Source organism: Patagioenas fasciata, chromosome 11 (genome assembly GCF_037038585.1).
Source record: "Patagioenas fasciata isolate bPatFas1 chromosome 11, bPatFas1.hap1, whole genome shotgun sequence".
Taxonomy (NCBI): domain Eukaryota; kingdom Metazoa; phylum Chordata; class Aves; order Columbiformes; family Columbidae; genus Patagioenas; species Patagioenas fasciata.
The window spans coordinates 25,191,041-25,217,237 of NC_092530.1; the positions used below are offsets into that span (position 1 = coordinate 25,191,041).

Below are 26,197 nucleotides of genomic sequence, written 5' to 3' on the forward strand. Positions count from 1 at the left end.
TCTTGAGAGCCCATGCTCATGGTCACCTGCAGAACTGGCTCCAGGACCACTCCAGCCATCCCAGGGCCCCTCCATGAATGCAGGCAAGAGTGTCTCAGTTTCCATGGAGGACAGAGAGGATGCAGCTGACTCCCTGCCTCCCAACAGTGTCAGGTTCACTTAGCTCGGACAGACTCTGGAAGAGGAGCTGTTGTGCCGTGTGTGTTTGCTCTGTGCCCCAGGGCTCCAGATCCTGTCTTGGACCGCCCAGCATCGCAGCCCCGTAAACATTAATGGCAACAGTAATCGGAGGAGACTTGTCCCAGCTCCTGGTGCTGTGAGAGATGCTGAGTAGGGACAAGGACTCCTGCATGTTGCCTTGCAGCTGTTTGCTGCCTACAGCCCCCTGTCCTCTCCACCATGCTGGAGAAGGCGCCCCAGGGTTGGCTTCATAGACTTCCCTCACTCACACTGCCTCCCTACAGCAAACTCAGCTCTCAAAATCCCTCTCTGGCTTTCTGCCGAGGAGAAGCCATCGCAGACCTGAGCCCTTCGCTTGCCCTGGGCAGACAGGGTGCAGGGGGTACCGTGCTCTCCCCCTTCTCTGAGATCCTCCTCTGCGGACCCCTGCAGCAATGGCTTCGTACAGCAGCTCCTAGCCATTGCCAAACTGTAATGAATACAAATAAATGAGATGAGCCAGCCACAGTAGGGTGAATTGAAACCTGAACAACATATCTGCTGGGAATCATTTATTCTGCGCTTTTCTCTTTTTTTAATACTGTTCTCTTCCTCACAAATTAATCATAGATTGCCTATGACCAGAGATGATTCTGCGGCTCGGCCAGGTGGCCCCAGGGGACAAGGCAGAGAGGCAGCCGAGCAGCTCGTGTCCCAGCCCTGCCCCTGCTGCCCTGGTTAACAAGCAACTCCCCTCCCTCTGCCTCAGTTTCCCTCTTCTTGGCAGCCACCATGGCTCCCCACATCACGCAGACATGACTGTTCATCTTGCCTTCTCCAAGGAGGTTACCTGCCCCTGCACAGGTTCGCCCATCCGCTGTGACTCTGGGAAAGGCAAGCGCAGGGGTCCCAGCAGGAGGGCTGAGTCCCCGCGGGGTCTGTGCCCCAGCCTGCCTGCAGGCCGGCTCGGAGCTGCAGCCCCAGGGCACTGCGAGGCCAGGCAGAGGGAGGAAGGAGTCCGGCGGCTCCCAGCCGCTCCCTCCTGTTCAGAAGGGCAGTACCTCCAGGGCATCCCTCAGCCCCTGCACAGCCCTCGATCCCAGCACCTCCCTTGTCCCCCGACCATCCTTCAGCTCAGCACATCCTCTGATCCCAGTCTATTTCTTGTCCCAGAGCATCCCTTAACCCTGCACATCCTTCGATCCCACTACAGCCATCAGCTCTGCCACATCCCTAAATCCCGGAGGGTCCCTCGATCCCAGCGCATCCCCCAGCCCCGGAGCACCCCCCGACCCTCGTGTGCCCCTGGACCCTCGCAAACCCCGCAGGGAGCTGCGTCCCTCCCCAGCACCGGGCCAGCGCCTCGCTACCCGCGGAGCCCCCATGGGGGACGTAGGCTCCAGGACAGCCCCGACGGGACGACAGAGGTCCCCGAGGCGGTGGGGAGGAGGCGGGCACGGCGGCGGGGAGCCCCCCGCCGCCGTGCCCGCCTCCTCCCCGCCGCGGCGGGCGAGGCTCCGCCCGGCTCTCGGTGCCCGCAGCCGGTCGGCGCCCACCCCGCGGCGGGCTCCCGCTCGCCCGGACTATGAGGAGCGGGACCGGGCGGGGGGCGGCGGCAGCGGCGGCGGCAGCGGCCCCGGTGCGGCGGGAGCGGGAGCGGGGACGCCGCCGCCACCGGCCGGGTCATGCCCGTGCGCCCGGGGCGGCGGGGCTGCGGGCTGCGGCGGGATGGGCGCGCTCCGGGCCGGCGCCCTCGCCTTCCTCCTCCTCGGCTGCCTCCTGCCCCGGCGCGGCCCGCTCAGGTGAGCGCACGGCGCGGGTGTTCGGCGGGGCGGCTCCCACTCGCGGGCCGTGCGGCTGCGGGGGCCGCGGATCTCCACACCGCTCCCCCGGCACCCCCTCCGGTATCCGGACCCCCCCATCCCCCGGGAGCCACATTTCCCCTCCGGGAGCCAGGCATTACCCCCTCTCAGAGATGGATCTATTCCTGCGGGACCCGGGCATCCCCTCCCACACCCGGAGGAGCCCCGGGACCTGCACCCCTACACCCGCTCCGGACCTCTCTCCAGGGGCTGCTACCCCCAGCCAGAACCCTCCCAGTCCCGATCCAAACCTCCCCACAGGCCACTGGAGCTTCCCCAAACCTGTCCGCAGCCCCCCATTCCCCGGGACCCTGAATCAGAACCCTGGGGACCCACAAGACCTTCCCCCTCCAGTCCCAGCCACACACAGCCGGGCTCTATTCTAAGGAGCCCCCACCCCATTGCTGGGTCCCCAATGGTCCCCCTGACCCCAGGTCAGCTGGGGACCCTTGCTACAGTGGCAGAAGGGGCAAGCTGAGCCAGGTGATTGCCCAGGCGGTTCCTTCTCCAGCGCTACAAAGCCCCTGTGATGCTCAGACCTATTTCTGGCTTGGGGTCTTTTGCGGGGGGGGCCTCAGGACAGTCCCCAACCCAGCCCTTGCATCACCCAGACCAGTGGGTAACCCAGGTCCTATGGGTGTAGGAATAACTCTTGGCCCACGTGGGTGGACAATCCAAAGCCCCTGGGTCCCTTTTTCCCTCTCTCGCCACCTTGGGTGCTATCTGGGACAAGGTGGGATGCAGGGGGGAGCAAGCCAGGCAGAGAGGGGTTGGGGGGCTGCAGTGCCCCCGGCCTGAGCCTGCTCCCTATCCCGACTCCCCCCACCACCACTTGGCTAGGATGCCTGAAGCAGCATGAGGGGGAACCACAGCGTTTGTGGCCGAGAGAGGGGAAATCATATAAAACTATCATTGCTCCACATGCAGAAACTGCTTGTTTTGGGGCGGCATTTTTAGACAGATGTGAGCATTTTCCAACCCCAGCATCTCTTCACTCTGTGGAGGTGCTGAGCCCCAGGGCCCCGCAGCGCTCAGGCCAGGTTAGTGGCAGAGTCCCCTGGGGCAGGCACTGCCCAAACAGGGGAGCTGCAGCCAAACCTTGAGAAGAGCCAGGACCCAGGGGCTGTGCCCAGAGGCTGTGTGCCAGAACGGCCCTGCCAGGGATGATGCTGGAGGTGGCTGCACCCGCGACACTTCTGCCCCCCCTGCTGCCCCCAAGGTTCATGAATTGCTGGGGCTGCAGATCTGCCACTGCTCGGCCAGGTTAGCTGAGCCTCTTCAAGGAGCCAGCTGCCGCAGCACCAGGGGAGCCTTCCTCCCACATGCTCCAGGGGAGAACCCCCATCTTCCTCTTCAGCTGAGGAGAAGGAGGAGGACATCGTTCACAGCTCTGTGGCAGGCAGAGGTCTGAATTAACTCCTTGTTACCCTGGCCTCTTGCAGCCCTCCTCCCAAAGTCACACCTCTCTAATGCAGCTCCTGGAAGGGGAATTTCTCCCCACCTCTTGCTCTTGGTCACTCTCTGGTGCTCTCTGCTCCCTGTCTTAGATTAAGGGAAAATCTGCCCAGCTGCATCATTTTTGATCGGCTGTTGTGGCCACTTCCAGCTGGCAAGGATGCACACAAGCCCCTCCAGGATGAACCCTACCTCCCTGAGAAGAGGCAGGAACAAGGTGTATTGGTAGGAAGCAGGAAATGGGAACAAGGACCTCAGGGGGTTCCAGATTCCATCATCATCATCATCCACTTGTGATAACAGGGTTGTAGCTCCAAGGAGTGGGACCTACCTGGGCATGGACCTGGTGGACTTATGAGGCAGGGCGCAGCAGCACCAGCAGCATGCTCAAAGCTCTCTTTGTGTCTGGAGATTTCTGAGTAATTCCTCTCCATCACAGCCACATGCCTGGCAATGTGGTGAGCGAACGTCTCTCGCATTGTTCCTTGAAATGATCATTATAGACTGACGGAAGAGAGAAAAACTGTCAGGCTAAGACATGTTCACAAAAATATCCCCTCCAAGGTCAGTTTAAATAAGTCTCCATCATCGTTGGGAGCGCTGCGTGGGAGAGCTCATGTCAGCTCCGTGCCATGGCCGCTGTGGAGGTGGGCTTTGCTGCTCCTCTCTTACCCCATTGTCCTGGCCTCTGGCAAAGTGTCACAGCTGCAGCTGTGCTCCTGGGCACCTCCTCACTCACATCATGCAGCCCACAGCTTGGGGGTGGGTGTCGTGTACCCCAAGGCTGTGAGTCTGTGCCAGGCAGGGTATGGACATCGGCGGTTGAACCCGGGAGGGACCCTCCGCTTTCCCCCTCCAGCACAGAGCCCGGCTGCTGTGCGCGAGGCCATCACCCACCGATCCCTGTCTCCACTGCAGCCGTGGACAGCATGCCAGGGGACATGGCAGGCAAGGGCTTTGCTGGCAGGGGGACAGGCAAAACATGGGCACAGGGCACTCAGGCCGTGGCCGGTGAGAGGAGAAGCTGCTAGGATCCCAACAGAAGTAGGAAGGAGTCCTGGGGTCAGCACACTGACAGCATTGGAGTGGATGCAGCATGGGCACAGCCACTTCCCCAGGCAGCTGGCGATCCCCACGGGGTGCCAAAATGTGCCTGCAGACCCCCCGGTGCCGGCAGGCAGCTAACCTGCCTTCTCTGCCCTGCAGTCTGGTCTCAGGGCGGGAGGAGATTAAAGCTGCTTCCCGAGGCTCGCCCCAGCCCATGTCACCCTCTGATTTCCTGGACAAGCTTATGGGACGAACATCAGGGTATGATGCCCGGATTCGACCCAACTTCAAAGGTAAGGGGAGGACGTGAGGCTCCCAAACCTGGCAGTGACCCACTGCCCCAAACCAGGGAACGGGCAGGTATGGGTTTGGGGACAGGACCCTGACTTGTGTCCCTTCATCCCAACACCCTCCCCAGAGTCCTGGCTGCTCTCACAGCCGCCCTGCATGCGCCTGCTTTGCCTGACAGTGTGGGCAGCTGCTGCGCTTGCCGGCTGTGCTGGGGTTCACCCTGACACACTGTGGGGTGACCCCAGTGGGCAGGGGATGCTTGTGTGCATCCATCCATGCAACGCAGGCAGGAGGCAGCACCTCCACGTGTGCCTGTGCGGTGCACGTGTCTCCCTGGCCAGCAGCGAGAGGAGACTTCACACTGTTTTCCAGGTCCGCCTGTCAACGTGACGTGCAACATCTTCATCAACAGCTTCGGCTCTGTCACCGAGACCACCATGGTGAGGCTTTCACCAGCATGACGGGCTCTTCTCTCAGCACCTTGGGGCTGGTGGTGGCTCTGCTGGTGGACGTACAGGTCCCAGCGCCCGAGCCTGTGGCCATGCTCACAGGGGTTCTGTGAGCCCTGCTCCAGAACTGGCCCTGACACTGCAGTGGGGATGTGCAGAGCCATAGCAAACATCTGTGGCTTTTCTGGAGTCAGTTAATCAGAGTTTGGCTGTGTGGGCAACAGTCCCCGTGCCTAAGCTGGGATGAACACCCAAAGGGTCAGAACAAGGCGGTAGCTCCCTGCTGTTCACATGCTCAGCAGGTGCTGGACAATGCGAGTTCTGTGTCCTCACCATCCCTGGCCTCCTTCAGTACATGAGGAACTCTGAGGAAGCCTCAGGGCCAAAAATTCCCTATTTTTGCTGCTGCAAAGGCTTAATGCCATCAAACATCACATTGACCCTGCACATTGCCACAGAGCCCTGCGAGGAATGCTGCAGGCAGCAACTACTGGTCCTCCTTCTCCTCCTCCTCCTTTTGGCTGCTGTGCCTTTGTTTTTTTAATTTCCACTGGCTGCCCACAGCATGGGAAGGTTCCTGAGCCGCCCCTGCCTGTGTGTGGTTGGTGTCAGGCAGGCAGCATCCGCAGGGCTGAGCCTCGACTCAGAGATCCCCTTCCACCTCCTCCTCCATCTCTTCTCCCTTCTCCACCTCCTTTTTCTCCTCCCTGGGCACCGCGGGGTGCTCCTGGCTGACACGGTGCCCCCTGCCCCAGGACTACCGGGTGAACGTCTTTCTGCGGCAGCAGTGGAACGACCCCCGCCTGGCTTACCGCGAGTACCCTGACGACTCCCTCGACCTCGACCCCTCCATGCTTGACTCCATCTGGAAGCCAGACTTGTTCTTCGCCAACGAGAAAGGGGCCAGTTTCCATGAGGTCACCACCGACAACAAGCTGCTGCGCATCTTCAAGAATGGCAATGTGCTCTACAGCATTAGGTAGAACCCTTCTCCTCTGGTGCAGCACCCGAGTTGGGAGGCGAAGCTGTCGTCTTACCTCCCATGGGGCAGATTTTTCCCCCTGACTGCCCCAGCAATCTTCTCCTTTCCTCTGCCTCCTCCAGACTGACACTGATCCTATCCTGCCCCATGGACCTCAAGAACTTTCCCATGGACATCCAGACATGCACCATGCAGCTGGAGAGCTGTGAGTACCTGGGGGGGTTCAAGCTGTGCTTCATCCCCTCATCCCATCTGCTGACATCTCCCTGCTTCTGAGGGAGGTGAGCAGGAAGGAGTGGTCATTCAGGGTGGGGATGAACGTGGTGTTGGTGCTCCCCCATCCCATGCCTTATTTCATCCCCTCCAGTCGGCTACACCATGAACGATCTCATCTTCGAGTGGCTGGAGGAGCAGGAGGCTGTGCAGGTGGCAGAAGGCTTGACGCTGCCACAGTTCATCCTCAGGGATGAGAAGGACCTGGGATATTGCACCAAGTACTACAACACAGGTGAGCAGCCCAGGGACCCACTGCCACCCCCCTGCCATGGCCCATGGGTCCCTCTCACCCATCGGGGCCATCTTTCCCTACAGGCAAGTTCACCTGCATCGAGGTGAAGTTCCACCTGGAGAGGCAGATGGGTTACTACCTGATCCAGATGTACATCCCCAGCCTGCTCATCGTCATCCTCTCCTGGGTCTCCTTCTGGATCAACATGGACGCAGCACCCGCCCGAGTGGGCTTGGGCATCACCACCGTGCTCACCATGACCACGCAGAGCGCCGGCTCCCGGGCCTCGCTGCCCAAGGTCAGCGCTGTCTCTGTGCTGGGTTCCCGGGGCAGGGGGAGCCATCCCTGGGGAAGGGTTTGGGCATTGTGTGTGCCAAGAGTGCTGCTCGGCTGGGTGAGGGATCTTATCTCAGGGGTGGGTGCCAGAGGATGGACCAGACTCTGTTCAGTGGTGCCCAACAATAGGATGAGGGGCAATGCGCAGACTGAAACACAGGAGGTTCCATCTGAATATGATGATAAACTTCTTTACTTTGAGGGTGCCAGAGCCCTGGACCAGGCTGCCCAGAGAGGTTGTGGAGTCTCCTCCTCTGGAGACATTCAAACCCACCTGGACACATGCTGTGTGATCTGCTCTCATGAACCTGCTTTAGCAGGTGGGTTGGACTGGATGGTCTCCAGAGGTCCCTTCCAACCCCAACCATTCTGTAATTACGTGATTCTGCAATTCACTCTGTGAGCTCTGGCCCATGTATCCCAGCTGAGAGGACTCCTGTGCCCCTTGGCAGCAGGGCGAAGCTGGCAGGGGGGGCAGGAAGAGCGAGGTGGGGGGCAGCAGGTCCCTGAGCCCCATCTTGTCCTCGCAGGTCTCCTATGTGAAGGCCATTGACATCTGGATGGCCGTGTGCCTGCTCTTCGTCTTTGCTGCTCTGTTGGAATACGCAGCCGTCAACTTTGTCTCCCGCCAGCACAAGGAGTTCATGCGCCTGCGTCGGCGCCAGCGGCGGCAGAGGATGGTGAGTCCCTCCCGCCACCACTGTCACAGTGTCTGCCCGTCCTCAGCTGCCAAGGGGACACCCTGGGGTTGCCAGGACAGGGCTCAGTGCTGGGCTGTGTCCCACTGCCCAGAGCGTGGGGTCAGCCCCTCTGGCACCTCAGGGACCCACAGGCGTTGCAGTCCTGCCCGCCTGGGCAGCACAGTACACAGCACCCATGGGTGCCCCAGGCTCTGCCAGCGCAAACAAGCCCAGGATGCCATCCATCCTCCTCCCCACATTTTCCCCCCCACACACAGAACCCTTGTGCCCCCGCCATCCCCATTCTGGCCCCCAGAGCTGCTGTCCCCAGGGCTGGGGCAGAGCCATCGTCACCCACTGTCCTGTTTCTGTTTGGTGTGCACTGTCGGATGCCAAAAGGGCCTGAGCAGCGGGACGGCCAGCCTGGAGTCCCTGCGGCAGCTGAGCAGCCGGCACGGTGGCGAGCACACCTACGCGACACTCTCGCAGCTCTCCAGCTCCCGGGTAAAGCACCACCCCCCGGCAGCCCCCTCCACGCAGTGCAGCGCAGTGCAGTGCACCCCCAGCCAGCCTCACCTCCCCTCCCCAAAACAAGCCCCCCAGGAGCCGGTCTTGGGGTCCAGTAAGGGCCCGCGGAAGGAGCAGGGCAGTGATGTGCACAGAGCATGTGCCCATAGGATGGAGCTGCCGCTCCCTGGGCTCAAAAGAGATATGAGAGAGGGGTGGGAACGGGGCAGATTTCCCTGGAGATGTGCCCACTCTGTGCCTCAGTTTCCCCCTCCATAAAGCACGACCAATTCAGTCCCCTGTGACAAGGGATGAGCGATGCCGGGATGACCAGTGGCTGTTCCTGAGCTGCTGCCCCAGGCCGTACCCACACCTCTGGCAGGCTGGGGGCTCCGCCTGCCTGGCTGTCCTTGCACAGGCAGGTTTGAGGCACCCGTGGCTGCCTGCTGTAACTCCAGCTCAAAGCACATGGGCACTTTGCAGCTCCAGGCATAAGGAGGAGCAGTGGGGCAGGGCAGGCTCCCGGGCTGGTGGGGACACGCTGGAGGACAACCACAGCTCCAGGGAGGAGATCAAGCCTGGTGCATCCTCTCCTCTCCACCCCACAGGATGCCTTTAGCCTCCCCTCCATCACCATCAGCCCTTGGATGCTTGGAGAAGCTTCCCAGCTCCCTCCCTTGCTCCCTGCCTTTCGCATCTCCTGAGCACCTGCTCCTGGAAATGAACACCCATTCAAGCAGGGCAGGGACAGAGAGGCTCTGACAAAGCCAGGAACCATCTGCCAGCTTAAAACAGAACACAGTGCAGCTGTCCTGAGGGGGAGGCTGCGGAACCACCCCAGGGTGCTGCTGGCAAGGCACTTGGGTGCAGCCAGGAGCACCCTGGGTTGCTGCTGGGTCAGAGCCTGCAGCAGAGCCCTGCTCCCTGCAGCTCCCGTGCCAGCGCTGCCTGACACAGCACCCCAGCCTCTCCCCACCGCATCCCCTGGGGCAGCCGCCAGTGCTCAGCCTGGGGCGGGGGAATAAAACTCAGCTGCAAATGAGAATTAATCTCAGCAGTTTGAGCTGCTGCTGCTCTTCCCACTGAGAAATCTTGCTTAGCCGGCGGATTGCTGAGTTAAATAAAGATGCCGGGGCATGAGCGCTCCGCATGAGAGCCCCCTTGCTGGCCGAGCACCTGTGCAGGCTGACCTCAGCCAGGAGGCTGCTCTCCGCGGTTTGGAGGGCAGTGCTGGTCAGAGATGGCGTTTGGGATCTGGCACCCAGGCTGTGTGCGGGCATGGCGCAAGGCAAGGGGCTGCCTTGCAGCATGCCCTGGGAGAAGAGACCCACCGCAGCCAGATACGGCACCGGCGAGGCAGAGCGGGGGATGAGCCTCAGAGACCTAATGAGTTGCCCCGGGGTTCAGTGAAAAGCCAGATGTGCAGCCTGGGCTTTCCCATGTTGGTCTTTTGCCAAATCTTTGCACACACAACCCTCCTCGAGCACAAAAGAAAGGGACGAGGTAAGTCACTAACGATGCCCAGCTGTCCGCAGGGAGAAGCATGGGCAGCGCTGGCACCACTGGCTGGTACCCGAGGGGCTGCAAGGTGAGTAGGGCTGTGCCACAAACAATAGCAGTGGGCTGTGACCTGCGGTGAGGGCAGGTGTCTGGCCCTTGTGGCACTTTTGCAGGCTTGATGATGGGCATGCAGCCCCATGGGCACGCTGCCCTCCCCACAGCCCCCTGCCAGCATGGGGTGAGATGGGGTGAGCAAGGGCAGAGAGACCAGTAGGGAATCCAGTTCTCTGAGCCTCCCTCCTCTGCTGCATTGGGCAGCCGCCGCCAAACAGCCATGGGGAGAAATAGGAGTCTGGGCCTTTGGAAGGACTGGAAGGCCCTGCAAACCCTGATGCTAGCCAGGCTCCTGCATCCCTGCCCAGATCTGCCCCAGCAATCTGCCTGCCCCCTCCTATTCACTGGCATGGGCACACTTCCACCCCGCAACAAACAGAGCTGCCACAGCAGTGCCTGCACCCCCAAGCTCCCTACACCCCAAAGCTCTCTGCAGCCCTGTGTGCTCTGCAGCCCAGTGCATCCTGCACCCCCGTGCAACCTGCATCCCCTGCACCCTGTGTCCATCTCCCCCTCTCCCCGGTTTACCCCATCACCCCAGCTGCCAGAGAGCGGGGCTTCCCAACCCCAAGCCAGAGCTGGAAGGAGGCCGGGGGGGGTCAGTGTTGGGCTGCCAGGGTTGGGGTTGCCCTTGGGTGCACCCTGAAAACATGCTGCTTGATAAGGCAATCGATCAGTGCTCGCCTCCGCACACCCCTGCCTGCCCCTGCCCGCAGCCTGCTGGCCCTGTGCTTTTGCCTGCACACTGGGCTTTCTGAAAACGCACCTAAGCTTGTGCCAGGCACGTACATGAATGTATTGCCTGGTGGAGGGGTGTGCAGGACATGCAGCCACAAGCACCTGCTTGCCCTGCAGTACTGGCACCCACGGGGTGCCCCAGCTGACAGCCTTTCCCTTCGCCAGGAGGAAGAGCTCGTTCGCGAGAGCCGCTTCTACCTGCGAGGCTACGGGCTGGGCCACTGCCTGCAGCTGAAGGACGGCGCTGGGGAGGGCCCCAGCATCTACAGCCCCCCCCCAGCCAGCATGCTGCTGCGGGAAGGGGAGAGCCTCCGCCGGCGCTACATCGACCGGGCCAAGCGCATTGACACTATCTCGCGAGCCGTCTTCCCCTTCACCTTCCTGGTCTTCAATATCTTCTACTGGGTTGTCTACAAAGTGCTGCGCATGGAGGACATCCACTCGGTGCCCTGAGGCCCAGAAAAGCATGACTGCCTCTCATTCTGACCCCCACAGCGTGCCTGGGTGCCACGAACTCAGCCAGAACCGTGTTTCCCTCTGTCCCAGAGCAGTGGCACAGACGGGCTGGGTCTCAGAGCCTGGACATGTATCAGTGCTCGTGTCCCTTCAGGTGCTGGGGCACTGAGAGGGGGGATCAGCAACCCCAGGCCCCCATGGACAGCTGGAGAGAGGGACCTCTCCTGCATGGTGTCACTCCCGGGTACCCAGGGATGCTGTGCTGCTAGGGGGTCCCCTGGGCACCCAGGGATACTGCACTGCCATGGCACAGGGGAGCCCCTGTACTTTGGGATGCTGCACAGCTGGTGCCCTTCCATCCAGACACCCTCCACCTCTCTGCACCTTGTCAGGCTGCTGCTCCTCCAGGCTGTACCACTGAGCTGTGGGTCACGAGCAGCCAGGTGAGAGGCTGCAGTCCTCTCTCCTCCCCTGGCCCAGAGCTTGCTTGCAGAAAACAGTACGCAGCACCCCTGTCTGCACCCGGACTGTGTGGAGTGCTGGCTGAGGCCCTGCAGCCACCAGCCCGACAAAGGACAAGGTTCCTCCAGCTCCCAGCCAGCTCCAATGCACAGCAAGCAGTGGGTCATGAATGCTCCCCTCCCTGCAGAGCCCAGAGCTGGGACACTGAGTAGAAGGCTCCATTTCCTCTGCAGAAATGCCAGCCCTGGGGCAGGCAGGAGGCGAACCCTGTCCTGCTGGTGGTGAAGGGGCACAGGCGGCCATTGCAGCTGCGGACAGGAGCTGTTTGGCACTGGGGAGCCAGCACTGCGCTATCAGCAGTGTAGGGCTTGCAGCCCATCTTCCAAGGAAGATTTTTCGGGATCAAAGTAGTGGGGGCAGCTTGGCCAATCCCTTCGGAGGAGCAGAGCGAGCGGTGGCATCCCCAGACGGCTGCGTTCCCGCAGTGTCAGCAGGAGTGAAAACCACTCTGCTCCCCAGGCACAGCGTCCCCTTGGTGGGTTCATCCCGCTGCTCCTCCACTGGAGAGGAGAGCATCCAAAACCTTGACAGGACAAGCTCAGCAAGGCCTCCAGCCCTCCAGACGTGGATATCCTCCATGCTTAGCAGGAAATAAAAGCAGTAGGTGACATTTATGTAGGTCCTACAGAGAGAAATGTGTTGATGCTCTCCTTTCCCCCTGCTCACAGCCAGCCCGGTGGGGCTCGCAGCCTGGCGGGGTCCATCTCCCCCAACAGCCCCAGGCGCAGGAAAGGGCCCAGGGTCTTCCAGGAGGGGTAAGATGGAAACAGGATTTGCCTCTTTCCTTGGAGGTTGGTGCCACCATGGAATGGCGAGGGCCCCTGTGACCCATCCGTTGTGGCAAAAGGGACCCTGCAGGACAGGGGGACAGGGATGAGAGGCCAGTGCTGCTGGCTGAAGCCAAACCCAGGCAGAAACCCCCACCACGGGTCCTGGCCCCACTCCCCGGGCAGACATTATCCTCTCCCTTGCACGACTCACCAGGAGCAAAGCTCCACACCCCCCACCCCTGCCCAGCGCCCCAAGCCCCACAGAGCACTCAGCCACACGCGCCCATTTCACAGACAGGTCCAGCGGAGGAGAACCAGCTCCAGGCCACATCCAGGACCCCCCCAGGATGGGTCGAGCCAGGTCCATCCCCCTGCTACTGCCGTGCATGTCTTTCCCACTGTGCGGGTCCCTGCGAGGCCCCGGCATGTGCCCAGGACAGGCTTTTGAGACTTGTTTTTGGGAAGGCCCTGTTTGAAGGTGGAGGAATGGGTGCACTTGGTCTGACCTGGCACCTGTCCCCAAGGCGGCACTGGACAGGGAGGTGCCAGCGCCGGGGCAGCACTCGCAGACGCTGTGCGGCCAAGCCACCCTCTAGCAGCGGTGGGTTTTTAAACAGCATCAATCTTCTACGCAAATAAAGCCTTTCTGGGATTTTCAGTGGTGTGCTGGGGGGTTTGTCTCTCACAAGGGCCCTGTGATCAGCTTCAGCTCCAGGCGGGGACCCTGTGTGTGCGAGGGACACGGTGACAAGGGTACAACAGCCCTATGGAGACAGGAGCCCTGACCTGCAATTACACCCAGGTGTTGTTACCTCCACGGGTGATTTTTCTGACATAACTGGTGGTGACTGTTGAGTTTTATCTCCCATGTGGGAGATTTCAGCAGGGCTGGGCACTCCTGCCCAGCCCCAAGCCTCATCTCTCTCCTCACCTCCCCAGGCTTGGTGGGGTGCTCTCCGTGGTCAACCCAGCTCCTTTCCACCCCATCCTGGTTTGGCCATGGGACAGGACCCAAGATGGGGCAGATGTGTGGCTGGGGGAGTCTCCAGCTCTGTGGTGGAGCTCAGACACCCGAACAGGGGCAAGCATCCCGACATGCGAGCCTCCCTATGCAGGCCCTTCCCGCCGGCTTGCTGGGCGGGCGCCAGCCTTACAGAGGTGCCAGCTGTCCTGGGGGGCTTACGCCAGCCCTGCGGTGCCATCCGGGGCCAGCGCTTTTGTCCCCAGCTGGCGCAGGGGCAGGCAGAGCCTGCAGCTGAGGGCCAAGCACCCAAGCAAACATCAATCTCCCTCTGTCCTCCCGGCCAAGTTTCACAGACCGGCTCTGTTGGTACCTCGCAGCCCCATCACCCACTCGGCCCCATCAGGGTCTTCTGTGGCTGGGAGGAGAGAAAGTGAGGTTCACTGACACCAGTTTGGTGCTGGGGTTGTTCTTTAGATGGGACAAACCAAATTCCCCCAAGGTCTTGCTCCTGCCCCCACCCCAAACCTAGAAAGTTCACAGTCAAGGGGAGAGCCGGGAGCTGTTTCATACCCATGCAGTTTGCCTGTTTTCTTCCACTCCTGCTCTCCTTTCTCTCCCACACTGAATGTCAGGTCTGGGCACCCAGTGTCTGTTTGGAAATAAATGCTGCAGTCAGCTCTAAGTCACCGAGCTCCAGGAGCTGGCACGTCCTGGAAAAATGAAAATGGTAAAAACCCAACACATCCTTCCTGAGCTAAAGCCCCTGGGCCCCAGGCACTGTTTGTGGTGAGGTGGGGCAGTCTCGCTGCTGGCACAGCACTAGCAAAGGCATGAGTGAGCATTGCCCCATGGCCCTGCAGACCCTTGTGGTTTGAGTGCAGTTTTGGCATCAGGGTCAGCACTCAGCCCCTGCCCTTAATCCTTCCAGCAGCTCAATTTGGACTGGGAGCTGCTGGGACACCCACACAGCTGCAGGACTGTCACTGCCCTCCAGCACACAGCTCCAGCAGGTCCCTCACATCTTGGGGACAATGGCAGTGCCCAGGTTGGGGATGCTGAGCTCCGCACCCTCCCACAGGTCACAGCATGGCCAGGGGCAGCCCAGGTGGCTCCAACCCCCAGCAAAGCCCGTGGCTTTAGACAGAGTTGGTTTGCCATTTCCATTGTGCATTGGGGGACACATCCCAGCCACCGCAGGAAGCAGCAGCAGGCAGGGGACCAGCAGCCAGGGCCAAGTTAATTACTGGTTTAAATGGAAGTCAGTGGAGTTACACTAGATTAATGGGACAACCAAACACTAAAATTAGTATCACGGGCACTGTCAGCTTCCCAACAGCCTACCAGCAGCACGGCCAGGGCCGAGCAGCCATGGGCACGCACCAGTTTGGGGTAGGACAGCCCCTTCCCAGCCCCAAAGGTTCCCAGGGCACCTGTGTGGGTATGACGAAACGTGCCCTTGGCCGGGCACTGCAACTGCGTGCCAGCCGTCTCCACCAGCCACAGAGACTCTGCCAGCACCAAGCTCTGTCACTGCACGTGGTGGCATCAGGGCTCCAAACCTTCCCTTCCTCCCCTGCTTCCACACCAGGCTCTCCTGCCCACCCTCACAGCCTGGAGCTGCCTTGGGGCAGCCCATCACCTTCGCCTGCTCAGAGGGGCTTTGCCGGTGCCCTGCCAAACCCCACACGCCCACAGCCACATCCACTGCTCCAGCATCACTTTGGGACCAGCCTGCACCGCACAGGGGAAGCCGGTGCTCCCGGAGGCAGGCAGGACAGCTGGGAAGGTGCAGTGAGGGAGTCCTGGAGCCCGCAGGCAAACAGGGATCTGCCCTGCAGTGCTCCCAAACCCTGAGAATATGGGGTAACCGCCCGGCTCCGGGCTGTGGTTTTGCAAAAGAAAAAAAAAAACAAAGCGATGAGGTTTTCCAGCCCCGAAAGTGTTTTGTTTTGTCCGACTTTTGAGAAGCCTTTGCGCTTCAGGCTCTGAAGGAGCAGGGGGAGGATCCCGGCGCTGAAACAAGGAGCAATTATCAAACCACAGGCTCTGAAAAGCTTTTGTTCTCTGGATGCGCTAGAGCAGGGATGCGAGGACACCTAGCGAAACGCCTCAATGTCCCAACGCACCAGCGGCACCCGGAGCCCAACGCAGCGCAGCCCCAGCCCTGCAGCGGCACCATCCTGCTCCCCTCCTCTTGCTGTGGGGGGACCCACAACGAGAGCTCCAGTGGGGCTGTGGTAGCTGGTTCAGCCCTGGGGCAGACACAAATAATTGTAGAATAGTTTGGATCGAAGGGACCTTCCCAGCTCCCCCAGTGCCACCCCTGCCATGAGCAGGGACATCTTCACCAGCTCAGGTTGCTCAGAGCCCCGTCCAGCCTGGCCTGGGGTGTCTCCAGGGATGTGACATCCACCACCTCTCTGGGCAAACGCTGTAACACCAAAGCCCTCCCCCTCTGTTCATGCTGGAGAAGCTGTCAGATCAAGGAGCGATAGCGCTCAAAGGTGAAAGGCAGAGTGAGGAAAACGAGCCCAGTGGCGTGTCTCAGAGTGGGGAAGGAACCCGCGCAGGCTGAGAGCGGGTGGAAGAGGGGGAAATGGCCACAAGTTGCACTAGGGAAGGTTCAGACTGGATATTAGGAAACGTTTCTTCACAGAAAGGGCTGTGAAGCACTAGAACGGGTGCATCGCTTAGCCCGGGCATGCCGCGCTGAGGCAGCACCGGGCCCCGCAGCCGGGAGGAGGCGCATTACACAGCCCCAGCCCGAGCGCAGCACCTCACGACGTCTCCGTGCAGCAGCTGGGAAACACCAGGCAGGCGGCCCCAGGCAGGCGGCCCCAAGCCGGCCCAGCCCGGCCCTTCTCCGCAGCCATATGCCGCTCCCGATCCCTCACGTGACCACCCCTCCCACATGACCGCCCGGTGAGTGGGCGGGCCGCGGCGCGCCCCGCTGCCCGCGATTGGCGGAGGGGCGGTGCGCTCCGCGCGGCGAATGGCTGGTCGGACTGCCCATCGCGGCGGTGGCGGCCATGGCGGCGGTGCGGCGGGTGCTGCGCTGGGCCCTGGCTGTGGTCGCGCTGGCCGTGGCGGGGCTGGCGCTGGACAACGGGCTAGCGCGGACGCCACCGATGGGCTGGCTCCACTGGGAGCGCTTCCTCTGCGGCACCGACTGCGCCACCGACCCGCACCGCTGCGTCAGGTACCGGTGGCGGCGGGCGGGAGCGTCTCGGCTCCGGGATTGGGTGTGGGGGTACCGGCCTCGGGGGATCGCAGGTACCGGCACCGCGGGTGCCAGGGCGGGGGGCGATGCTCTGCGGCCCTGGCACCTGCTGTGCTTTCCCCGTGCCAGGGCAGGGCCCCCCCGTGCGCGCCCCCGGCAGGGGGGACACGGCTGTTGAGCCGGTGCTAGAAACCGCGCTGCCACGTTCTCCTCTTTCTCCCCCGGTCGTGCCGCCTCCCCGTGCCCAGCGAGCGGCTCTTCGTGGAGATGGCCGACGTGATGGTTGCCGAGGGCTGGAGGGAGGCGGGCTACGAGTTCGTCTGCATCGACGACTGCTGGATGGCCCCGACGCGGGACCAGCAGGGCCGGCTCCAGCCCGACCCAAAACGCTTCCCCAGCGGGATCCGCAAGCTGGCTGACTACGTGAGTGCTGTGGCACGGGGCAGTGGGGGCCACCAGGGACCCAAACTACAGCTGCCTTGGGAGCAGGAGAGGACGGGGATGACTGGGTGGGGAATGGCCATGCAGCTGCTGAGCTAAGGCCTGGCCTGCCAGAACTGGGTTTTACTTTCTTTGCTGGCCCAACTCCACTTCCTCCTGCCTCACAGCTGCCCCATCCCAGATTCTCTTTCTGTCTGCACGCACAGATGCACTCCAAGGGGCTGAAGCTGGGAATCTACAGTGATGTCGGGAACAAGACGTGCGCTGGCTTCCCGGGCAGTTATGACCACTATGACCTGGACGCCCAAACGTTCGCCTCCTGGGGTGTGGACCTGCTGAAGTTTGACGGCTGCAACTCTGGCACGCTGGAGTTGCTGGCGGAAGGTAGGTGTGGGCTGGAGGCAGCACTGTGCCGCTGTGGGAATGTTTCACAGGCAGCAGCAATTCTAGGCCCAGCGTGAGCTCCAGGGAGTTGGTTTTCCCTCACCATCCTCATTTAAGGGATTTGCTTACAAAAGTAGGTGTGAGACTCTATTCCCAAGCCCAAGGTAAGGCGTGTTGCTGGCCCAGGTGTTTTTGACGTGTTCAGCCTCCTGTGCACTGGTGTGCACAGTTCGAAAAAGCAGGTTTCTTACACCAGAGACCACATCATGCTGAGCATGGAAGCATCAGCTGGGGGCTCTGAACAGACTGCTGCTTCAGCTCTTAACGCAGCAGAGGCTTTGCCCTTCTGCAGTGCCTTTACTGGAGAGTGCAAAGCATTTCACACGCTTAACCCCTTTGGTGAGGCTGTGTCCGCACAGATCAACTTGAAGCTAGAACAGTTTGTGTCAACTGTAAAAATGGCAGTTATCAGGGCTTTTAACAGAAAAAAATGAAGGTAGTTCTGGCATGACAATCCTACTGGGTTTTGTTTTAAAGCGTGCCAGTTAATTGCGCACAGGCTGGCAAGTCAGCAGCTGAAAGCTCGGTAGTTCACTGTGCCGAGGGGGCTTGTCTGCATACTTTGTGAACAACAGCAAATCCCAGCGCCACAGGAACAGATTTGTGGGAAGAACGATGCAACTGGGAAGGCAGTTTTCCCTTGAGCAGCCTCTCACTTCTGTCACAATCAGCACCACGATGTTTGGCAGCAGGAGTCCTGCACGCAGTCCTGGCTCTGCCTGGCAGGGAGAACCTGCCCAAGTGACAATCCCATCGAAGCCAGTCCGTGGGGCATATGCCAGCTGCCACAGCTCAGCACGGTCAGTGACAGCTGAGCTGAGAGCTCTTGTTGGATCATATGTGTAACCCAGATACAATCCAGTTGTATTGAAGCAGTTCCAGGGCAGAGAGCAAACTTTTTATTCCCTTACTGCTGATTGAAAGGGACTTAACAGGGCTGTCTAGGGACAAGGACAGGAAAAAAATAGTGCTTTTGCATTCCTGCCCAGTCCACATGGTGCAAATGTTTCATAAGAATGTAGTCCTGCAACATTACACAGTGCAGCAGCTTGATAGACCCCAACTGGTATTTCCCAGGTATCTAGAGGAAAAACTGCCACACAGCAAAACTGCAGCCTCCTCCCATGGCTGTATGTACAAAGAGATCAGAAGTCTTGGAGCAATAAGCCTGCCCATGACCTGTGGCAAAGCTGTGAAGAAGCTCACCTGTCCCTGGGAGGCAAGAGACTGACTGCAGACGATAAGCTCTGCTGTCCTCCCTGGGGTGTTTCAGATGCAATAATATGTTCAGCCTTGATTTTGCAAGGGTTGAACTGAAACCTGAACCTGTGACACTGGATTAGTTCCTCTCTTTGACCAAGGAGATTGTGTAACCTCTGTCTGTCCTCCTCTTTTAGGTTACAGGCGTATGTCTCTGGCCCTGAACAAGACTGGACGGAGCATTGTGTACTCATGTGAGTGGCCTTTCTACTTGAGGCCCATGCAGCAGGTAAGGAGTGTTTCTCAAGGCTTACCCTGGCGCTCAAAGTGGGAAGAACAGAAAAGGATTAAGACTGTAAAACAGCCTTCTGAGAAACTTGCTGCTCTCTGGTCTGACAGAGAATGAGACTGTAAGGTAGAAGAAAACCACTTGTTCCTTTAGAGCTTTGAGATAGACCTGAGGTGAGTTACTACTGTGCTGAAAAGAATTGAGTAGGATCCTGCAGCAAGGAGGCACCACCCAGCTGGGGCATGCCAAAGAACACAGCAGCATCCGTCTGCTTTCTGTATCCAAGGAACCAAACAACAAGACAAGGGCAATGCAAACACACAGTGAGCAGTTAGTTCAGTATTACTCCTCCTGGAGGCAGGGAGCTGCAGACTCAGCCTTACAGTCACCTCTAGGGACCAGGAAAGAGACTTTAGGACAGCCTGTTTAATAGGAATTCTCCAGATTGTTTACCAACAGATCTCTGCCAGCCAGAGTCCCTGACAAACGTGTTGCTCTCCCCCCTAGTAGGCTTCCCCTGAGCCACCACAACAGGACATGGCCATTCCCTCCCATTGGGAGTTAAATGCATTAGTCACCAAAGGGTGTAAACCTATCAAATGGCAGTAATTACTAAGATATCAGAGTTTAATCTCACTAGCCCCATCACGCTTTCAGTAAAATAGCGCTCAATGGAATTTTCTAACAGAAGTAGGTGGCCACAGCTATTCTCCAAAGGGAAAAAATAGTCTTGTCTGGAGTGTGGCAGACTGGAGTTACTGGGCACAAGGCATCCTAGGGAACTAACATGCACTAGATCATCCAGGTAGTTGGTGATGGAAGTTATTATCAGAGTTCTTCCCCAAATTAGCCCTGATCCAGTCTAGCCTTGTGTACAGTCTTGTTCTTGTACTGTCAGGCTCTCTGGTTAATCACACTCATTGTTTTGACAGCCCAATTACACGGAGATCAAACATTACTGCAATCACTGGAGGAACTTTTTTGATGTGTATGATTCCTGGAGCAGCATCAAGAGTATCTTGGATTGGACGGCACTTCACCAGGACAGCATTGTGAAGATAGCTGGGCCAGGGGGCTGGAATGATCCGGACATGGCAAGTAGAGCAATGCCCCTCCCTTGCAGCACCAGCAGAAAATCCTTTCCTTGGTTGTAGGCTGAGAAGGGTGGGGAGGGAGAGAATTTGGGGAGAAACATTGAGGGAGAGGGCTCTGTCAGGGTACCAGGATCAGGAACTTGGTAAGAGGGTCCCTGGCAGGAAAGGGAAAGAGAGCTATAGCTATGGACAGTACCAGGGGAATGCGGTTTCTGTGTAACACAGCCTCTACCAGCAGCACCAGTTCAGAACACTGGTGTGCCAGTGGGACACACTCTCTGAAGTGCTGATCTCTCATGAGAAGGAAAACCCTGGGTGCCAGCATTGCAAGGAATGAATAGCTACATCCAAAAGCAGATTCTTAAACACTGCCTAGCCAGCTAAGGACCCTTCTTTACCTCCGCTGATGGTTGATCGTAAACTGCCACACTAGTCATGCCATGCGTTTCCTAACCAGCTGGTCCTGCTCCTGACACTCAGCTTATCTAACCAGTCCCCAAATAGGGATCCCACCCTCAGCATCCTGTCACTTCCCAGTTGGTGGCCCAGTTTCGCCTTGTCAGGCAGCATTACCAGGCTTTGTTGCTTTCTTGTCACAGCTGGTGATTGGCAACTTCGGGCTGAGCTGGGACCAGGCCGTGACTCAGATGGCGATGTGGGCTGTCATGGCTGCTCCCCTCTTCATGTCCAACGACCTGCGGCACATTAGCCCCGAGGCCAAGTGGCTGCTCCAGAACAAAGATGTGATTGCCATCAACCAGGACGTGCTGGGCAAGCAAGGATACCAAGTCGTCAAGGTACGGTAGGACCCAGTTGAGGGAATGGTGTGAGGCACAGGCAGCCAGCCTCCTCAGAAAGGGGATGTAAGAGGTATAAAGGAGTGCTCAGGGTTTGGAAACAGGAGCCCAGTGAGCCCACTTGTTTCTGAAGCCTGCTTAAAACAGGTATGAAAATCATCAGTTTTGCCTCCCCTAACATAAGCCCCGGGTTTATTTTCTCCTTGGCAGGACAAGCACTTTGAGCTGTGGGAGCGGCCCCTGTCCGGTGGAGCCTATGCCGTGGCAGTGCTGAACCAGCAGGAGATTGGGGGACCCCAGAACTTCACCTTCTCCCTCAGCTTCCTCGGCAACGGGCTGGCCTGCAACCCAGCCTGCTCCATCCAGCAGGTCCTGCCAGCCAGCAGGGACTGGGGGGTTTACAGCTGGGTCTCCTCCCTGAGTGTGGAGGTGAACCCAACAGGCACTGTGCTGCTGAAAGTAGTGGTTCTATAGGAGGCACAAAGACAATCTTTTCCTAAGCCTCAGACTCTGCCTAAACTTCTTGTCACAAGAAGCCTGTCTCCTTCTTCCAAGCGGGGTGCCTTTGTTCTCTCCCTGGCTATTCACTACTCGAGTGCTTCTAAGTGGACTTTGAACCTTCAGCCTAGGGCAACCAACACCCACCACTCCATCACCAAGAGATAACAGAGAATGGGCCGCTGCTTCTCCCCTCTTTACCCTTTCTCTGACATCTCACCTAACACCTCCAAGGGGCCATCAGGGTTCCAGCAGGGCAGCAACTCCTGGTGATGCCCACTGCCACTACACACCAAAGAGATGCAAAGGATACATGTGGCATCTTGCAGCTCTCCTTGAGAATTTCAGGGACAACAGGGAAACACAGCCTGGCTGCCTTGCTCTTGCTTTGCCAGGCCAGGGCATACAGTCCAAGAACAAGAAAAGCTGCTCCTTCCACGTTCTGACAACTCAGGGACTGGCCAAAATCACTGCACTTCTTAACAACTGCTTTCTTGACAGCTGCCTGCTTAGTATAAATGTGATTAAGTATGACACATCAGGTTTTTGAGGGTTTCTCCTACCCCAGTCTGCCTCTCACCAGTGGCTGCTACTTGCCTGTAGGTCACAATTCCCCCTCTGCCCTTCATGGGGTCACTGGAGTCCCTTTCAGTGAGCTGCCTTCCAGAAACACCTCTGTGCTTGTTTTCTGCTGCTGGCAGTAGCCTTTATGTTGAGTAACATGAGTCCTTCTGAGACAGAAGATGGATATTTAATCGTGCAACCATCACATGCAAGTATGTTCTTTTCTGATTACTACACAATTGGGATATCTTGATTTGTTCTCATTTCTGTGATTAAGCACTTTGATTAAAATGCCCCTTAAAAAGGCTAAGGTTTTTCTTAGTTCCAGTGTACAGGAATGCAATATGGTATCTGAAATTTAAACCAGGTTTTAGAAAAACAGGCCAGTTCTGTTCACTAAGTTCTTGCAAAATTTGTCACTACTACAAACCGCTCAATAAAGTTGACATGATGCAGCCATACAGTCCATCTCACAGGCCAAGGCCACAGCCACTGCTGCCAACAGCTTAAGCAGTCATATCAACCAGTACTGAATAAGCAAAAATACAAATTCTGCTACTGTTTGGTAACTGAGTGCTCTCAGGTCCTATGAAGATTTCAAGAGGCATTTTCTCCATCATCCAGCCTGATTTGCACTACAGGAAAGTCAGTCTTAAGAAAGAGCTCCACATTGCATTCCCAGCACTTGCTGACATTGAGCTTCCTACTCACAGGCATACAGCTGCCTCAAGTGGATAGACCACATCAGTGGCCACACATTTGAAATATTAATGCTGTGCTTGGGCTTTAAGGAACAATCTGAAAAGAGGCACCAACAGCAGTTGGACGTGGGGACAGGCAGCTGTGACAGCATGCAGCTCGGAGGCACATAACCACCTGATGGTGTGGGTGACACTTCAGCAGCTGAAGCCCCCAGTAGTAAACCCATGAACTGCTCCAAGGCCTTTGCTCGCATGTTCCCCTTACAGCAGGGCAACTGCTCCGTATCACTACTTCATCTACCCACAATTCAAATTCACCATAGCATTCCTGATATGGAACCGCTATAAGAAACATGAACTGTTTTAAATGAAATAAGCTGCAGAAGTTCAGAGGAGGCCCTTTTGAAGGCAGCCTTCTACCATGGCAGCTCATCAACCAGCCTGGAGAAAAGCAGCAGCACAGCACATGCGCAGAGAAGCCACTGGTGCAAAAACAGACTGGAACCTCAGGCTTTACAGATATTCTAAAACACCTCTCGGTAACACAGCGAGGAGATCCCAGCCATTCACAGCATTTTTTCAAAAGCCTTCAGATTACAAACTGTTCATTTACTAAGCAGCTTCGCAAGCAACACCTTCCTGTTGGTGTACTTCCAAGTCCCACCCCACCAAGAGAAGATACACAAGCAACAGATCACATCCAAATACTTTAATATTGTCCACAATGAGTAGGATGGAGCTTAGAACTGGATCACCTGGCCCTGTAAGGAGGAAGAGACAGAGAGTTTATTCACTGAATGCTGCCACCCTTCCTCAGCCCCTTACAGTACACAAACATACCTTTCTCTTCTTGTCTCCTCCCAATTCAAAGTGTTTGCACCTCTTAATTGCCAGCATCCTCTTGGACCTGCAGTTGGGCTCCACACACTCCAGCCTCAGCACAATCTTCTTTGTGGTCTTAGCCTGGGTGGAGGGGAGCAGAGTGTATCCATAAACAAAATGTCCACAAGCAGACAGATTGCTGCTCTCAGGAAAAGCTCATTATCTCCACTCCTGAAGATTCAGCAGCTTATTCTCAAAGTGTAAAGAAAAAGACTGCCAGCACAGCTAGGCTCCTCCCATTAAAAAAAAAGGTACTTTAAGGACCAGTACAGAACAGTGGATCTGCACATGCCCAGTAAAGGACACTGGCAGAAGCATTCAGTGGGGCAGGCCTGGTCCCCAGCAGAGATAGTCACACCAGAACAAAGTCTGTGCCAGTGAAGGCACCAAGGAACAGGCACTCCTGCAGTAAGGGAGAACAGACCAACACTGCTCAGAAGTTCAGCAGAAAGCCAGGCAGCAGAAACACCTGAAAGCAGCACAACTGACAAACTGTCCCTGGAAGGAGCAGCGACACAATGTGGTCAATGTAGACCTGAAGCTACTGGGAAGTTAAATTAAACCCAAAAGACTGCAGAGGGAAGAATCCAAAGGTGCAAGGCTACTGCAGCAGCGGGACTGAGCTGTAACCACCAGTTTTAAGTACAGGGGGAGAGCGCCAAACTGCAAGAGCTGTACACCTACTTTGTGTACCTTGCTTGCAGGAGCATTTTCTGCAAGGCCTCCCCACTTACTGGCAGAAAGTAAACTTTCAGCTCCTGTCTCATTTTTCTCTTCTTGCTAGAAGACTTCTTTCCTGAAAGTTTCCAGGAGAACGCTAGGTCCTCTGGGCAACAAACCAAGTAGCTCTATAATTGCAACTAAACAGTTCACACAAAAATGATAACAAAACAGCCCACTGGGTTTTGCTTCCCTGCTGTCCCATGGATTTTGCCTGTTCCCCTACAACTCCTTGGCAGGAGGTACATACAGGCACAGAGGGAAAATGTACTGCAAAACCATGGTTCCAGATACCCACACTGAAGAGGAAGAATGACAGCAGCCAGTTTCTGCAACTCATATGGAACACAACACGCTGCTGCCCTTCCACTGCTGCTTTAAGACTCTCCAGAAAGGCCTAATGCAGCAGCTCCCATTTACTGGCTCAGGGATACAGATTTCCCTAGAGAACCGACTGCAAGAAAATGAAGTTGTGTTCCATGGTTCCCCCGGGAGTTGCTCACACTTCGCTTCTACTGCACCCTTGTCAGGGAAGGCAGCCTCACCACGCAGAACACCTCACAAACCTGCCAAAAGCTTTCAGTGATAAACTACCCACACTTCGAGAACATAAGAAAGACAAACAGCAGGCTCCTTTTCCCTTCTCTGTACTCTTACCCTTTGGCAAGCAACAAGGAAAACACTCAAGTATCACTTCCAATAGGCCCCTGCTCCCATACAGCATGACAGCTCCCTGCAGAGCCTGCTGTGCAAACACATGCTATGTCACTCCTGCAAAAAAAGGAGCATCTACACGAGACAGCAGCAGCAAGGATGATAAGCAAATATGGATGCGAAACTCATGCTCCCCAGACAGCACTACCAGCACAAAGCTGCCAGAATGCGGCTCGAGGACAAGACCACAAGGCTGCAGGAGGTTGCAGTGTCCCACTACAGCTGGGCAAATGGACTGCCAAGGGAGCTTCAGGTCCTCCTCCCAGGAGCAGGACTCACCTTCTTACGGAAGATGGGCTTTGTCTGGCCCCCATAGCCACTCTGCTTCCTGTCGTAGCGTCTTTTTCCTACAGGAGAAAATGGCCTTTTAGACAACAGCTCAAGACAGGCTACAAGCCCAAGTGGCACTCTGACCAAACCCTCGCAGACCACTGACTGCAGCTGCACAACCCAGGAGAAACAACCGCGCTTCTCCCACAGCTGTGTGCTCGGCCCAACCATCACCCTGATGCACACCACGACCACCCCAAGCCCCATGCATCCCCCGGGCCGTGTCCCAGAGGCCCCGGGACACACCGGTCCCTACCCTGGGCGTAGAGCGAGTCCTTCCCCTTCTTGTACTGGGTGACTTTGTGCGGCTGGTGCTTGCCGCACTTCTTGCAGTAGGTCCGGCGGGTTTTCGGGACGTTCACCTGGACGAGCACGGAGAAGCCGGTCAGCACAGCCAGGAGCCGCGCAGGGAGCCGGAGAGACGCCGCGCTCCGGTGGGCCCCTCACCCCGGCGCTGCCCGGCGCGGCCCGGCTGCCCTGCCCCTCCCCTCGGGCAGGCCCCGCGCCGCCATCCCGGCCCTACGGCCTCCCCCTGCCGCCCCGACCCGGCCCAGCTGCCGGCCAAGCACCTGCCGCCGCGGCCGGCGCCTCAGGCGAGCGGAGCGAGCCGCCGCCGGGGTGGATGGCAGCAGATGGAACCGGACCCGCCACCGTCAGCGCTCACCATCTTGTCGGCTACGGCCCGAAGAGAAGGAGCGTCCCGGAAGCGGAACCAGATAGGAACAGAAGGGAAACCATAAAGAGGAGACGTCCTGGGAGGTGTGCTGCGCCCCCTTGCGGTGGGAGGAGAGCGTGGCGGCCGTGTGGGGGTGCCAGGGGGTGACTGAGCGTGACTGGGGCGGGGGATGTGCGGAGGACAGACAGACAGACAGACAGCAGGAGCACGAGCACGAGCACGAGCACGATGCTGCCCCCCACCCGCCCCACAGCCCTGCACCCCAGTCATAGAACCATAGAATCAGT

At 58.1% G+C, this 26,197-nt stretch overlaps 3 protein-coding genes across 4 annotated transcripts; 2 read left to right on the forward strand and 1 right to left on the reverse strand.

Moving 5' to 3' along the window:
* Nucleotides 1-1,751: 1,751 nt before the first annotated feature.
* Nucleotides 1,752-13,034, forward strand: LOC136106057 (glycine receptor subunit alpha-4). Of its 2 annotated transcripts, XM_071813590.1 has the most exons (10): nucleotides 1,752-1,961; nucleotides 4,683-4,816; nucleotides 5,187-5,254; nucleotides 6,019-6,242; nucleotides 6,368-6,450; nucleotides 6,613-6,753; nucleotides 6,837-7,051; nucleotides 7,620-7,769; nucleotides 8,169-8,273; nucleotides 10,794-13,034. In XM_071813590.1, exons 1-10 carry the CDS (start codon nucleotides 1,888-1,890, stop codon nucleotides 11,079-11,081), a joined length of 1,482 nt encoding a protein of 493 aa, XP_071669691.1. In that variant the 5' UTR covers nucleotides 1,752-1,887; the 3' UTR covers nucleotides 11,082-13,034. The 2 variants fall into 2 exon arrangements, with proteins under 2 accessions (XP_071669691.1, XP_065702153.1); XM_065846081.2 differs by lacking the exon at nucleotides 8,169-8,273 and having other exon boundaries at nucleotides 1,758-1,961.
* Nucleotides 13,035-16,340: 3,306 nt separating this feature from the next.
* GLA (galactosidase alpha) lies at nucleotides 16,341-21,325 on the forward strand. Its single transcript, XM_065846574.2, has 7 exons — nucleotides 16,341-16,539; nucleotides 16,809-16,983; nucleotides 17,208-17,385; nucleotides 18,843-18,934; nucleotides 19,867-20,028; nucleotides 20,628-20,825; nucleotides 21,036-21,325. The coding sequence occupies exons 1-7, from the start codon at nucleotides 16,370-16,372 to the stop codon at nucleotides 21,297-21,299; spliced, it is 1,239 nt and encodes a 412-aa protein (XP_065702646.1). The 5' UTR covers nucleotides 16,341-16,369; the 3' UTR covers nucleotides 21,300-21,325.
* A 1,957-nt stretch (nucleotides 21,326-23,282) lies between these two features.
* RPL36A (ribosomal protein L36a) lies at nucleotides 23,283-26,195 on the reverse strand. Its single transcript, XM_065846575.2, has 5 exons — nucleotides 25,899-26,195; nucleotides 25,491-25,596; nucleotides 25,184-25,251; nucleotides 23,429-23,551; nucleotides 23,283-23,349 (listed from the first exon to the last, which is right to left on the reverse strand). Exons 1-5 carry the CDS (start codon nucleotides 26,178-26,180, stop codon nucleotides 23,329-23,331), a joined length of 600 nt encoding a protein of 199 aa, XP_065702647.2. The 5' UTR covers nucleotides 26,181-26,195; the 3' UTR covers nucleotides 23,283-23,328.
* Nucleotides 26,196-26,197: the final 2 nt, after the last annotated feature.

Excerpts from the sequence above, each read along its gene's own strand:
- RPL36A (XM_065846575.2), bottom strand. The coding sequence starts at position 26,180 with ATGACTGGGGTGCAGGGCTGTGGGGCGGGTGGGGGGCAGCATCGTGCT. Across the intron at positions 25,597-25,898 it reads GGGCCGTAGCCGACAAGATG|GTGAACGTCCCGAAAACCCG; the intron begins GTGAGCGCTGAC and ends GTGCTCGTCCAG. Across the intron at positions 23,350-23,428 it reads GAGGAGACAAGAAGAGAAAG|GGCCAGGTGATCCAGTTCTA; the intron begins GTATGTTTGTGT and ends TCCTCCTTACAG.
- GLA (XM_065846574.2), top strand. The coding sequence starts at position 16,370 with ATGGCGGCGGTGCGGCGGGTGCTGCGCTGGGCCCTGGCTGTGGTCGCG. Across the intron at positions 16,984-17,207 it reads TCCGCAAGCTGGCTGACTAC|ATGCACTCCAAGGGGCTGAA; the intron begins GTGAGTGCTGTG and ends CTGCACGCACAG. Across the intron at positions 18,935-19,866 it reads ACTTGAGGCCCATGCAGCAG|CCCAATTACACGGAGATCAA; the intron begins GTAAGGAGTGTT and ends TTGTTTTGACAG.
- LOC136106057 (XM_071813590.1), top strand. The coding sequence starts at position 1,888 with ATGGGCGCGCTCCGGGCCGGCGCCCTCGCCTTCCTCCTCCTCGGCTGC. Across the intron at positions 1,962-4,682 it reads CCCCGGCGCGGCCCGCTCAG|TCTGGTCTCAGGGCGGGAGG; the intron begins GTGAGCGCACGG and ends TCTGCCCTGCAG. Across the intron at positions 7,052-7,619 it reads CCCGGGCCTCGCTGCCCAAG|GTCTCCTATGTGAAGGCCAT; the intron begins GTCAGCGCTGTC and ends TTGTCCTCGCAG.